Consider the following 15661-nt stretch of genomic DNA (forward strand, 5'->3'; position numbering starts at 1 on the left):
CACCACAATGTAAGTTACATGGAAGCAGTGGTTTTGTCTGCTTTTGTCATGCTGAAAACCTAGTACTTGAAACACTGCCTAGTGCATGGTAGAGTACAAGTATTTGTTGGATGGATGGATGGATTTGTTGGATAGATCCACGAACGCATGGAGAGATGGATGGTTAAATGGCTTGGGAACTTGGTGAACTACGCAGTCGACATTGATAATTTTTTTTGGCCTGTAGCTCTAAGGTATTGGACAGAAAGCCAAATGCTCTCAAATGCAAACCATCTCTGAACATATTTTAAATAATTTATCAAATTATATTAATGTTTATAATTCTATAAAATAACAGTAATAGATTAATTACATGGACTTACTAGTATTATGTAACTGATCAGAAATTACCACTGTCTCTATTTTTCCAGTTTCACACAATGCCTGGTATATAGGTAGATGCTCAATAAATAATTGCTGAGTAAATAATAATAAATTGGACTGCCATTTCTAAATGCTCGGACTTGATTGTCAGCATTCTGAGATTGGTACATTGTGAAATATTCTGTCTTTAATCCTGGTGGCCTTTCTCTTTTCTCCTTTTCTATCTTTGTTAATTATGTAACAGATTGTTTTGGAGTTTAAAGAGAATGTATCACTTCATCAGTAGATTTATTTTAAGTTAGTTACGTATATAGAGAGATATTGTATGTATGAGTTGGGAATGCCCTTTCTCATTTACAGCTTTTTTTTGTCCTCATTCACTACATAGCAGTATATATGTTGTGTCCTCAGCAGTCACAAACAGAGGAATTCATACTCTTTCTGTGCAACTTTCCTCTGTGTATTAGGGGGCTCATTTCCAATTTAGCAAAGGATGGCCTCTCATCCTCTTCACCTTCTCCATTTCTTCTTTCTGTGTCCCCTACTATAAGTAGGTCACTGAAAGTTTTATTTTGTTTGATTGATCTGAGTGAGAATTGTTTAGATGTTAGATCTAAAGGAATAATATGCTAGTTTGAGTACAGGGAGGTGAATAAAGAGGAAATGGGACTCTCAGAAAACTCATGTGAGAAAGTACAGCTAGATGTCATAGAAACTGGAAAGTTGGCAGTGCCTTGGGTTTGCCTATCACTGTATACCCTTTCCTATCTGCAGACGAGCTTCAGCTTCCTCTTCATGGTTCTCAATTTATTCTCTCCCACATCTTAGCTGACAGGCAGCTTGGCTTCCAGTTTTATAAGATCTTACAAATCCAGGGTCCAGTGCCATCTGACTGGTTATTTTTGTATTTATTTTAAAATTCTAGGAGACTGACTGTCCCACACTGGATCAGATAATAGCACAGTCTAATCAGCTGTGGCCATGATGGCAAGTCCATGTGATGGGTAGGGCAGAGAATGAGGATCAACAGATTCTCTAAGAAGGGAGTGTGGGAGAAAGGAAAAATGGATATGTCTAGGACCAAACTTTTACATATTTTCATGTCAACTATATGAATTCTATCACATGACACTTTCCACATCCACTCTGTTTCCTTAACCATTATCCTCTTACAGCAGGATTTAAATTACCATCAGTCTTCATAAATAACTTTGCTTTTTAAAATTATTTTTTCCTTGAAATTAGGAAGTTATTGGGTCAAAAAGTCAGAATATTTCTATACCTTTTGTATGTGAAAGTATTTTATCAATTTACTAGTCCACTAGTAACTTTGTTTTTCCTTCTTTTAGGGTTTTCTGGAAACTGTATTGGCTGTGGAGAAAGAGGATTTCGATATTTCACAGAATTTTCCAACCATATTAACTTGAAACTCACCACCCAGCCAAAGAAGCAGAAGCACTTAAAGTACTACCTAGTCAGAAGCTCCCAGGGTGTATTGTCAAAAGGACCTCTTATCTGCTGGAAAGGTAGCGTCAACTTCTGGAGAGAAAGGAAAAGGAAGGAAGGGAATGAGAATGTTACAGTAGTAATAAATGACCTATACAGAGTTCACAATTCAGATATGATATAGATAAATATCCCAAGTTCAGAAGACTATCCAAAGATGTAAAACTCTCTGACAGGTTATTTGACTAGCTTCTTTCTTTATTTTTCTTTTTTTTATTTCTTTCTATTTTCAATAGAGACTGTCGGGTTTAGGAAAAGTACATGTCTCTTTGTATTTGTCTCTTGGGAGGGTAAGGTGCAGACAGACTCTTTCCACCACTTCTGTCACTTAGAGAGGACCTCAAAGTGTCATTTTCCTGGTTACATCCTTTTTCAACTTTATTTAGGTTCTTTGGTAATTCCCAAACATATATAATTTTCTGTTTTCATTAGAACTATACACACTGTAGAACAAATAATGCTTTCTTCACCATACCTGGGGAAGTGCACTCTTAAGTTGGTGGAGTTTTGGTTTTTTTAAGTTACGAAGAACTTAACTAACTTATTTATAGAGCTGAATCCAATTGAAACCTCATCGACCTCTTCGTGTGGTCAATAGGACTTGCCACAAGTTTTATTCATTGTTCTAATCCAATGGAATAATCTAATCCTTATTTTTTTGAGCAGTTACTTAGATTCTGAGACTTTCCTTAATTTTTAAGACAATATAATTGTCTTAAATGCTTCCATTTGTTATCTATGCAAGATTTTGGCCTGACTGTAAGAAATAGTATAATAAATCCAAATTATAAGTATAGATTTTCCTTTAATTCTTCCACTGTAATTATTCTTGGTTGCATTTTAAATGATATATAATTCTTTAGGAAATTCTGCATGTTCCAAGCCAGGTACAATAATCCTGAGTGGCTTTTGAAGCCTTACATTTTAAAAAAAAATTTTTTAAGATTTTATTTATTTTTTTACAAAGATTTTTTTTAAAGATTTAGTTATTTGAGAGAGAGTGTGTGTGTGCAAGCAGTGAGAGGAGCAGAGGGAAAGGCAGAGGGAGAGAAACAGACTTCCCACTGAGTACAGAACCAACTTGGGGCTCAGTCCCTCAACCCTGAGATCAAAACATGAGCTGAAATCAAGAGTTGAATGCTTAACCAGCTGAGCCACCCTGGTGCCCCTAAAAGGTATTATTTTTAAGTAATCTCTACACTCAATGTTGGACTTGAACACACAATGCTGAGAATAAGAGTTACATGCTAGGGGTACCTGGGTGGCTCAGTCAGTTAAGCTTCTACTTTCGGCTCAAGTCATGATCCTAGAGTCCTGGCATAGAGCCCCGTGTCCAACTCCCTACTCAGCAGGGAGTCTACTCCCTCTCCCTCTGCCATCTTGCCCACCCTGCTTGTGTTCGCTGGCTCGATCTCTCTGTCAAATAAATAAATAATCTTAAAAAAAAAAAAAGAGTTACATGCTCTACCATTTGAGCCAGTCAGGCATCTGAAGCCTCACATTTATAGCAGTTGCTATTCTAGAATTAGAAATGGGTATGTGTATATTATCTATCTATATATAGATAGGTAGACATATAATATCAATTGCATATAATCAATATGCAATATCATGCATGTAATACACATAAATGTAGAGATATCCTTTAGGCTAAAGTACAGTATCTCTTCAAGGAAGGTTCTAGCAATGAAGGTTATAGAAAACTGCTTCCAGCCCTTGCATATATTTGATAAACTTGGAAACTCTCTAAAGAATCCTCTATAATTAACCTGGTCATTTGCAACCATTTATATTTCTTTTTCACCTGCTGCCTTTAAAGACTAATATAGTATAACATGTAATTCATTTGGAAGGTACAACCCCACAGGGTGTCATAGTAATTGCTCTCTACCTGACTCAATTCAAAATATTATTAAAGTATTACAGTAAAGCTCCATTATTATTGGCTTACCTAAAATGAAGCTTTGTGTTGCATGATCAGAAATCACCTTGAATATATATATATATATATATATATATATATATATATATATATATAATATATGTGTGTGTGTATTTCCTTTAATAAAAACTAAGAATTTGAGCATTTTTTAAAAATTTTTAAATTTTTATTTATTTATGATAGTCACAGAGAGAGAGAGAGAGGCAGAGACACAGGCGGAGGGAGAAGAAGGCTCCATGCACCGGAAGCCTGATGTGGGATTCGATCCCGGTTCTCCAGGATCGCGTCCTGGGCCAAAGGCAGGCGCCAAACCGCTGCGCCACCCAGGGATCCCGAGAATTTGAGCATTTTAAAAATTTCTCTTCTACCTATATATTTTCCTTTGCTTCAGTTTTTGGACATAAAGTTGAGGTGAGAGTGTTAAAGACAGCTTACCTCGATTCTGATAGGAGGTTAACTAGCATTTGAAAGCTTATTGATGTTTTTTGGTTTATTTTGTTTGTTTGTTTTTTAAGATTTTATTTATTTATTCATGAGAGATGCAGAGAGAGAGAGAGGCAGAGACATAGGCAGAGGGAGAAGCAGGCTCCTCGCAGGGAGCCCAATGCGGGACTCAGTCCTGGACCCTGGGATCAGGCCCTGAGCCGAAAGCAGATGTTCAACCGCTGAGCCACCCAGGTGTCCTGAAAGCTTATTGGTTTTTTATAAATTACAGGTATTTTAGCCTCAATCTTCTCCATAAAACTACCATGGTTATATTGGTTATGAGCAATTTTCCCCTGGTAACTAATCTGTGAAGAACAAAAGTCTGATCTTTTTTTTCTTCTAAATGTGACATCTGGCCTTAGGAAGATGAAGTGAATTCATCATCTTGAACATTCTGTTGGACTCAGAATTCCAGGAGGGGGAACCTCTGAGAAGGAATGTGGTTACCACTTACGGAACAGCAGTTTATTTTACAGATTTTATGAACTGTGTTCCCATCACCTGTTTTAACAGAATATTGGGCCCCTCCCAAAATATGATTCTTACTCCTTCCTAGAATGTAGAAGCCGACAATCCTCTGCTACTTGCCACTCTATGAAACCAAACTCTTCAGGATCATCCACTGTGACACCAGAAAATGGCACAACTAATGGATATAAATCAGGATTCATTCAGACAGGTATGGAATAATTTCTTTCAGAATTTCAAGCAGCAGATGTATATGTAGTGATACATCTAAAACTTACTATTGACTGGTTTGAATAGAAATCTTTTAAAATAGAGGTATTACCAGAATTACTATTAGAGTAAGAAATTAGCCCAAGCATAGGACCTGTCTCTAGAAGACTCTGACAATGGGCAATGGTAGAAATCCAGACATGAGCAAAGTCTGTGTCACGGCTATCAGGTGGTGTATATTGGAGACATAACTCGTGAAGGCTGGAGTTCTAGGGTAAGGCTCTATATGAAGTCCACAGAACATTACAGAGAGTATTACACCAGCTAGATACTAAGCAAGATCCCAAGATAGGACTGAGGATCATGACGGAAGAATACAGGCTCAAGTTTCTAGTGGTTCAAGATAGAGATTTGGTTACCAATAACCAGATAAAATTTTAGTGCCTGAAACTAGGCTACAGTATCAGAGCAGGATCAGCAGAATGGCCCCTCTGATACTGAGCAGATAAGCTGCTACTCTAAGACTTCTAAAAATTCCTCCAGTATAGAGGACTGCACTGGCCCAGGCCCTGAGGACAGGATAAGGCTCCAGGTGGGACTTGGTGTTTCCAGGTGGCTGAAGGACTAGAGGGTTGTAACTGAAAAGATCACTGCAGATAGTATTTAAGAAAATTATTTAGAACCAGTCTAGGTTATATCTAAGGCAAGAAGGAAAGAATTTTAAAAGAATTTGTGAATTTTTTCAATTCATTTTTTGGTAAAGTACCCATTTTGCTCATCTGATATGCAGACTTCACAGTATATGTGCTTTGCCAGTGTCCCCTTAACCACAAGTTGAAAACAAGGCTGTCTTCATTTATTTCACTATTTAGCATTCCTCTTTCAGATTTATGTGAAATTCTGATGAGCTAGTACACTGTTTCTACTTCCAAGAAATGAGTAGTTATTAGCAATAAGTCTTAGAACAATAGCTATGATTAAAAGGCTAACTTTTTCTGGGCCTCTTCTTGTTATGTGTCTGTACTCAGCTAAGTCCACTTCACCCAGGATTTAAAAAGTCTGATTTTTTAATTGTCCGAGAGATTTAGATAGAGGCTCAGATCTAAGAAGAGAGAGCATATCTCTTTAGAATAAATGAGAGAACATTGTGTTACTAGGTATTCAAGAAAGAAAAAGTTGGCACTTGGCTCTTGGCACTGAAACATTAATTAGCCTTCATTACAATAATGATAAAACTATATGTCTCTCCTAAAATATTATTTTAGTATTTTGGCTGATTTTGTTGTATATTTTCTTCTATTAGACCTTGGGGCTAGGGAAATGCGATTTTACAACTACGGTATTAAAAATGAATGTTTACTTTATTACAATAAAAGTGTATGAAGCATTTACTGTTCTAAAACCCTTGTCAGACGCTGGAAGGCAGAATTCCAATACTTGACCAATGGCTCCAGTGATTCAAAAACGACTCGTAAAGGAGCAAAAGCACAATAAAATATGTTACTTTTCCTGGGTTCCTAGTGGCTCAGTCAATTGAGCATCTGCCTTCAGCTCAGGTCATGTTTCTAGAGTCCTGGGATTGAGCCCCACATTGGGTTCCCTGCTCAGTGGGGAGACTTTTCTCCCTCTCCCTCTGCAGCAGCCCCTGCTTGTGCTCTCTGTCAAGTAAATAAATAAAATCTTTTTTAAAATGTTACTTTTCCTAAAAGGGATAGGTAGATATATAAATAACCAGCTGTACCTGAAAATATATTAAAATGTTAATAAGCAATAATGCAGTTTTAATTATATTGGAAAATATATTTTGAAAACAAATATTGCCCTGAAACAAGATTGAGGCTTTAGCAAAGATTCCATCAACTCATGAAGAGACACAAAGCACTGACTGAATCACAGTGAACACAGGTGGCCAAGATTTATGCCCATATTCTTGTGTGTTCTTGTAGAGGTGAAAGTGGCCATTTGTCTATAAAATTAGCTATTAACAATTTTAGGTGCAATCCATAGAATTTAATAGAAGAAAATACTTTTAAAGTGAGGCTTTGTATCTGAAATGTTCCTCTTGATGAATTGTGAGTCTTCAACAGTTTCTTCCTACACATGTTGAAAATAATAGGCTTTAAGAATTTCATCTTAGTATTACAAAATCATTGCAAACATTAAAGCATGCAGCATCTCCCTAGGTGATAGAGATTCATCCTTCTGTAGGAGACTGTCTTCTTAATCTGTAGTCAGTGACTCACTGGTAATCAACATTTTTTAGCCTGAAATGTAAGTAAGCATTGCATAGTATTTGAAAAAGGGATTCATTTACTATTTACACAGAGCTTTGTCTTGATTTCTACCTGCCAAGCTCTGAATTTTCTGTTCTGGCTGGATCGCCACTTTTTCTTTGCATGTTGTTTTCAACATTCTTATGTTATTGATAATTCAAATTTTAGTCAGCAATCCCAGTAGAATAGGTTATCATTTTGACTAAAGGTAGCTACATAGTTCCCTACCTACACCATGCACATATACCACATACAAATACACATGGACATACATGTATTGTGTTTAATCAGGACAAGAATTCAAGAATCGAAAAAAATCTTTGCCCAACCAAAGATCTTGAGTTTCTCTTTCCTGTTTTCTTCTGAAAGTTTTATTGTTTTATCTCTTACATTAAAACCTGTGAGCCATTTTGAGTTAATTTCTGTATATGGCGTGAGGTGATCTTTTTCACATGTGGATATCCAATTGTTCCTGCACCATCTTTGAACTGACTGTCTTTTTGTCAGTGACTTGCATTTGTCAAAAATCAATTAACTCTAAATATAAGGATTCATTTCTGGAAAAATGAATAGGAGGACCTTATTCAGTATTTTTACAGTTAAAAAGGCAACATTAAGAAAATGAAAAGACAAGTAACAGAATCAGGGGAAATATGTGAAACACATATTTAATAAAGAGTTGGTATCCAGAATTTACAAAGAATTCTTACAGCCCAGTAATAAGATGACGATACAATCAAAACATGGTCAAAGGATTTGGAATACACGCTTCTTCAAAGACACATACAAATAACTAACAAGCACATGAACAGACATTCAACATCGTTAGTCAATAGGAAGATGCAAATCAAAACCACAATGAGATAGCACTTCACACCCACTAGAAAGACTATACTCAAAAAGACAGATGACAATAAGAGTCTGTGGATGGTGGAAAATTTATGTGAAACACATATTTAATATAAAATGTGGCAGCTACTTTAGAATACAATTTGGCAGATTCTCAAAAGTTAAATATAAACTACTACATAGCCCAGCAATTCCACCTGAGCATGTACCTAAGAAAGGTGAAGACACGTCTTCACAAAAAATTACATGCAAATGTTCATAGCAGCATTATTAGTCATAGTTGAAATTTGGAAACAACCAAATGCCTATCAACTCATGAGTAGTTAGGCAAAAATATGGTGTATCCATGTAATGGAATACCATTCAGCAATAATAAAGAACAAACTACTGACACATGCTAAATCATGGATTAACTAAAATCAAATGAAAGGACTTGCCTATAATGTATCAAGCTCATGAGCCTTTACTAATTAAAGACAGAGTGAAACTGACACAGGAGTAGACACAGAGCTGCAGAACAGAGTAGGGAGTCCAAAAAGCAGATTCACATGACTTATAGGTATTTTTTAAAAGATTTTATTTATTTATTCATGAGAGACACAGAGAGAAGCAGAGACACAGGTAAAGGGAGAAGCAGGCTCCACCACAGGGAGCCTGATTTGGGACTCGATCCTTCGTCTCCAGGATCAGGCCCTGGGCTGAAGGTGGCGCTAAACCACTGAGCCACCCAGGCTGCCCAACTTCTAGGTATTTTGTACTTACAGAGGTGACTTGCAGATAAGTGGGACCTTTTCTTTCAACAAATGGTGCTGAGAAATTGGATATCCTATGTGGAAAAAATAAAATGGGACCCCTATTTAACACTACACAAAATCAATTCCAGGTAGTTGGAGGATCTAAATGTAAAGGCAAAACTATCAAACTTTTAGAAGATATTGTAGAATATCTTAGATATCTTAAAAGTAGAGACAAAAAAGTGCTGCACGTAACGGAAAAGACTATTTCACAGTACTAAAATTACACCTTCTGATTATTAAAAGCACCATGAAAAGAGTGAAAAATCAAGCCATAAACTGTAGAATTTGTGTAACACGTAAAAGTGACAAAGGATGAGTATGAAGAATATATTAAGAATGCCTATGAATCAATAAGAAAAAGTCATATTAACAGAAAAAAATTAGCAAAGACTTCATAAAACACAAAATACAAGGAGCCAAAAATTACATGAAAGGATAATTAACCGCTTTGGTAATTAGAGAGATTACTTTAAAAATACAATGTGATATTGTTATACACACACCAAATTGGCAATAAGTTGAAGTATGACGGTAGTAAATGTTGGCAAAGATTTCAACCAACAAGAATACTGTTGATAGTAGGAATCTTCATTGATGCCACCATCTTGCAAGTAATTTGCAACACGTAGCCAAGTAGAAAATATGCATATCCTATGTTTCAGCTATTCTACTCCATAAAGAAACTCAACACATGCACCAAGAGATATATATAAAACTATTCATAGCAGTGTTCTTAAAAATTGGCCCAAAATAGACACAACTCCATGTTCATCAATAACAGAATGGATAGTGATACATTTATATAATGAAATTTTCGGCAATGAGAACAAGCAAACTATACCTATATGCAGCACAATAGAGGAATCTTACAAACGTCACATTGAGCAAAAAAGCCATTTACAAAAGAATTCACCCACACCCATTATTATTTCATGTTTATTATGTTCAAAACCAGGAAAATTAAATTATTTTAGGAATACATACACAGCCCAGTGGTTACTTTGGGAGGGAAAGGAGAGTAAAGGAGTGGGACAACACAGAAGAGGGTACTGGCTGCCGGGAGTACTTCATTTTGTTTTTTTCCCTTGACTTGGATGGTGGTTCGTTGCATAGGTATTTGCCTTGTAATTATTATTTAAACAATACATAAATATTTCACATATTCCTTTTGTATTTTTGGTTTTAATAGGGAAAAAAGACTCAGAGTATACACATGTACTGGGATTCAGTGCTTACTACTTTGAGAGTAAGTGGTACAGGCCAGGGATGCTATGCTGTAATAATAATATCTTGGTTCTTTTGAGTTTTTGTATTTCCCACTGTGGTGACTCTACTATGGGGTGGTTGCTATAGTGAGAGAGTTGCAATGTGGAGCCTCACAGCTGACTTTGGTCTCCAGGAAGGGAGGAGACAGAACCAATCCTAATAAAAATCTCATGCTGCCATCAGAATACTTCATGATGCTTGCCTTGCTCACATAGTTTTCTTATTTTGTCTCCATTCCCCTTCTTCTTCTCCCAGTGAAACTTCTTTGTCCCTGGTGACAGCCATTTAGAAAGCAGTTTCTATTAGAATGTATCATTTAACCGTCCCTAAAATATAGCCATGTTTGTCCCTTTCCTCTTTAGATTTGTCTTTCTTTAGCTGCTAAACTTCCTTGAGGTCAGTATAATCAAAAGTTCCTCTGGCAGGTTTTTCTAAACTCAGTTCTTTGTGAATATTCGAGTTAATGCTTTACCAAAACACAGTCTACTTTTTCCAAATGTGGTGGGAATGCTTTGCTGGCAGATTTGCCTGCTCCCAATCAGACATTAAGAATGTAGGCTCTTGGGATCCCTGGGTGGCGCAGCGGTTTGGCGCCTGCCTTTGGCCCAGGGCACGATCCTGGAGACCCAGGATCGAATCCCACATCGGGCTCCCGGTGCATGGAGCCTGCTTCTCCCTCTGCCTGTGTCTCTGCCTCTCTCTCTCTCTCTCTCTCTCTCTCTCTCTCTCTCTCTGTGACTATCATAAAAAAAAAAAAAAAAAAAAAAAAAAAAAAAGAATGTAGGCTCTTTCTTGGACAGGGGTTGTAGTGTTGCCTTCCTCTCCTAATTCTATCCCCAAAGCCTAGCATAGTACCTGGCCTGCTGAAAAGTCTCAATAAATTGAGAAAAGTCTCAATAAATATTTAATGCAGGGGATTGAGGAGAAAGAAAATCAATGATCATATCCCTCCAACATGGGGCCATGAATGTGTTGGTGAGACCTCTCTTCCTCCCCTACAAAAGAAAAAAATCCACTATTTAGCAAGTATAAGGAATATGGCCCACTTCATAGAAATGAAGAAACTAAGTAATTACAATGAAAAGTAATTTTCACTAATTATGTTAGCTACAAGATTTCATTTTAAGTGATAATATACACTGCTAACAAGGAAATATTAAGACTAACACTCACAGCCAGGCTGGTAGAGATGAACAGTGGTATAATCTTTTAAGAAAGCTATTTGGTTAAAAAATAAATAAATAAAAATTAAAAAATTTTAAAAAAGAAAGCTATTTGGCAATATGTAACAAGAACATTGAAAATTATATCTTAGGACGCCTGGGTGGCTCAGTGGTTGAATGTCTGCGTTTAGCTGAGGATGTGATCCCAGTCCTGGGATCGGGTTCCACATTGGGCTCCCTACATGGAGCCTGCTTCTCCCTCTGCCTGTGTCTCTGCCTCTCATGAATAAATAAATAAAATAAAATCTTTATTAAAAATATTTATATCTTTTACTCTAGTAATCTCAGTTTAGGGGATTAGCCAAGAAAATAACCTAAAAGGAAAGTCAAGATAGTCACTAAAGTTCTTCTTTATATTAACTAAAAAGGAGAAGTTACCTTAGTATAGAAACAACTGAACAAATAATAGCATGCTTACATGACAAAGATGTTTTAAAAAAAGATATTTATGGCACTATGCAGCCACATAGAATGTAATTATATTAAGTAAAAGAAGTAATATTAAGTGTATTTTTGTTATGTCATGTGCAAAATATAATGCAGATAAAACATAGAAGGGTATATACTGACAGAAAAAAACAATTGTAAGAGAAGTGAGATTTTTTAGCATGTTTGTTTCTATTTTTTATATTTTTCATAGTTAAAAATTCTCAGGATTCAGCCAAATGTATATAGCTCAGTAGAAAATATCTGCCTTTTCTGATCTTTCTTTAGCTTTCTATGCATGTGTAGGAAAAAAGGCCAGTACTTGGTTAGCATAGACAAGTCCAAGATACAGCTAGAAGGCAGCAGAACCGAATTTGAACATTCTTTGCTCACTACTGACAATTTTATTGGTCAATAACTGAGTACTAGGAACAGGAATATAAAGATGATACTGGTCTCTACATAAAATTCTGTAAGATATTCATGTTTCTCAGATTTTAAGAGTAAGGGACAGGAGGTACAGGAAAAGAAGAGGAGGAGAACCAAAGTCTAAAAATCAATAGCAGACCAACTCAACCTTTGCTTCTGGCCAAAACCAATAAAAAGGACCAGGAAACAGGAACTGTTCATATCAACTAGAGGAAAACTTCGTGGTTCATCAGACATTGGATAGAATACTTAGGAAGGTCTTATCTCAGTAAGGGAAAATACTTTGTTCTAGACTGAGCACTGTTTCAGACCTCCTAAAAATACCAAGAAAACAAAACCCCAAAACACAGTCTACTTTTTCCAAATATGCTGGGAATGCTTTGGTATTGATTTTCTTTCCCCTCATTCCCCTGCATTCATTCATCAAATGTTTATTGAGACTTTTCAGCAGGTCAGGTACTATGCTAGATTCTGGGGATAAAATTAGGAGATGAAGGCAATACTACAACCCCTGCCCAAGAAAGAGCCTACATTCTCAATGTCTGATTGGAAGTAGGCAAATCTGCAGCCTCCCCTTCACCCAGTTCGCCCAGCCCTCTACCACTACCTCTGGCAACCATCAGTTTGTTTTCTGTATTTATAGGTCTGATTCTGCATTGTTTATTCATTTAATTTGTTGTTGTTTTTTAGATTTCACTTATGAGCAAAACTGTATGATATTTGTCTTTATCAGTCAGACTTATTTCACTTACTATAAAACCCTCTTTGTCCATCCTTGTTGTCCCAAATGGCATGATATCATTGGTTTTTAAAGCTGCATCATATTCCATTGTGTATTCATACGCACGCACACCACATCTTTCTTATCCATTCATCTGTTGATGGACACTTAGGTTGCTTGCATATCTTGGCTATTGTAAATAATGCTGCAATAAACATAGAGGTACATACATCTTTTAAAATTAGTGTTTTCATTTTCTTTGGGAAAGTACCCAGTAGTGGAATTACTGGTTTGTATGGTATTTCTAATTTTAATTTTTTGAGGCGCCTTCATACTGTTTTCCACAGTGGTTGCACCAGTTTACATTCCTACCAACAGTGAATGAGGACTCCTTTTTTAGTGCGTCCTCATCAACACTTGATATTTCATGCCTAATTTATTTTAGCCACACGGACAGGTCTAGTTGTGGTGTTGATTTTGCATTTCTTTGGTAATTAGTGATGCTGAGCATCTTCTCATGTGTCTGCTAGCCATCTATGTGTTTTCTCTGGAAAAATGTCTGTTTGGGCCCTCTGCCAATTTCCTCTGTTGTTTTTTTGGTGTTGAGTTGTATAAGTTCTTTATATATTTTGGATATCAACACCTTATTGGACATATTATTTGCAAATATCTTCTCATATTTAATAGGTTTTCTTTTGGTTTTGTTGATGGTTTCCTTCGCTGTACCAAAGCTCATTAAACAAATCTTAATATATTTGAGAGAATTCAAATAATACAAAGTATGTTCTTTACCTAAAATTTAATTATATTATAAATTGATAACTGAAAGATCTCTGGAAAATCTCCAAATATTTGGAAACTAAATCACATATTTCTAAACAATCCATGGATCAAAAGAGAAACCTGAAAGGAAATTAACAATATTTTGAATTGAATGGAAATGAAAAAGCAACATAACAAAATTTTTGGGATGCCACTAAAGCAATATTTTGAGGGAAATTTATAGCATTAAACCTATATTAGAAAACAAAAAAGATGTTGGGGCCCCCGAGGTGGCTCAGTCAGTTAAGCACCTGCCTTTGGCTTAGGTTAGGATCCTGGGGTCTTGGGATCTAGCCTCACATTAGGCACTCTGTTCATTGGGGAGTCTGCTTCTTCCTCTCCCTCTGAACCTCTCCACTGCTCATGCTCTTGCTCACTGTCTCTGTCTCTCTCAAATGAGTAAATAAAAATCTTAGAGGAAAGAAGATCTGGAATCGAACTCAGTTTCCATCTTAAGAAACTAGGAAAAAGAAAATTAACTCCAAAGTAATCAGAAAAAGGGAAATAATAAAGACCAAAGTGGCAATCAGTGAAATAAAAAACAGAAGAACAATAGAAAAAAAAATAGAAAAAAACAGAAGAACAATAGAAAAATAAAAAATAGAACCAAACCAGTTCTTTGAAAAAGTCAATAAACCTCTAGCCACACTATTAGGAAAAAACAAGTCCAAATTATTAATATTGGGACTGAGAGAGGTGACATTATCCATTTGAATGATATCAAAAGGATAATAAGCGAATGTTAGGAACATTTCATAACAAAAAAGTTGAGAAATAAATTCCTTGGAAGACAAATTACAAAAATTTACATAAGAAATAGATAGATAACTGGGGCATCTGGGTGGCTCAGTTAGTTAAATGTCCAACTCTTGGTTTTGCTCAAGTCATGATCTCTTGTGTTGTAGGATGAAGCTCTGCCCCGGGCTCCATGCTGAGTGGGAAGTCTGCTTGAGATTCTCTCCCTCTGCCCCACTCCCCATTTGTGCTCACTCTCTCTGTTTCTCAAAGAAATACATCTTTAAAAAAAGAGAAATAGATAACCTGAATAGCCCTATATCTTTTAAATACACTAAAATGTGGTTAATATCTTTCCTTAAAAAAACCCTCCGGGCCCAAATGGCTTCTGTGGTAGATTCCACAAATATTTAAACATGAAATAACACCAGTTCTACATAAACTCATCCAAATAATAGAAGAGACTGGACTACTTTCCAAACTCGTTCTAGCCAGCATTACTTTGATAACAAAATCAAAGACATTCTAAGAAAAGTTCAAACCAATGTCTTTCATGAATAAATACAAAAAAAATTTTTTGAGAGACAGAGTGAGTGTGGGAGGGGCAGAGGAAGAATGAGAGAGAGAATCTTAAGTATGCTCCAAGCCCAGCACAGAGCTTAACATGGGGCTTGATCTTACGACCCTGAGAGTACAACCTGCTGGAACCAAGAGTCTGATGCTTACCCAATTGAGCTATGCAGGCACTCACTCCATAAACAGAAAATTTCTTTTTTTTCATAAACAAAAAATTTCTAAATAAAATTTTAGCATATTGAATCAAACAATATGTTAAGAGGGTAATATATCATGACCAAGTGGATTTATCCCAGGAATGCTTGGTTGGTTTAACATTTGAGTATCAATTAATGTTTACCATGTTAACAAACTAAAAAATAAAGTCATATAATTATCTCAATAGATGCAGGAAAAAAACATTGACAAAATCCAATAATTATTCCTGATAAAACCTCTTAACAAACTAGAAAAAAGGGAATTTCCTCAGCCTGATAATAAACATCCATAAAAAATCCACAGCTAACATACCTAAATGCTTTCTTCTCAAGATCATAACAAGACAGGTATGTCTGCTCTTACTACTTGTA

At 36.1% G+C, this 15661-nt stretch overlaps 1 protein-coding gene across 7 annotated transcripts in view; it reads left to right on the top strand.

The window, feature by feature from the left end:
• The window catches only part of GREB1L (GREB1 like retinoic acid receptor coactivator), a 257957-nt gene that overhangs the window by 145904 nt on the left and 96392 nt on the right, over positions 1-15661 (top strand). For 6 of the 7 annotated variants that reach the window (XM_072735060.1, XM_072735063.1, XM_072735065.1 and 3 more), the window contains exons 7-8: positions 1713-1889; positions 4854-4976. In XM_072735060.1, coding sequence (XP_072591161.1) covers positions 1713-1889; positions 4854-4976 — 300 coding nt within the window. The remainder of the gene's footprint in view (positions 1-1712; positions 1890-4853; positions 4977-15661) is intronic. The other variant, XM_072735064.1, reaches the window with a different exon arrangement.

This window comes from Vulpes vulpes, chromosome 13 (genome assembly GCF_048418805.1).
Source record: "Vulpes vulpes isolate BD-2025 chromosome 13, VulVul3, whole genome shotgun sequence".
Taxonomy (NCBI): domain Eukaryota; kingdom Metazoa; phylum Chordata; class Mammalia; order Carnivora; family Canidae; genus Vulpes; species Vulpes vulpes.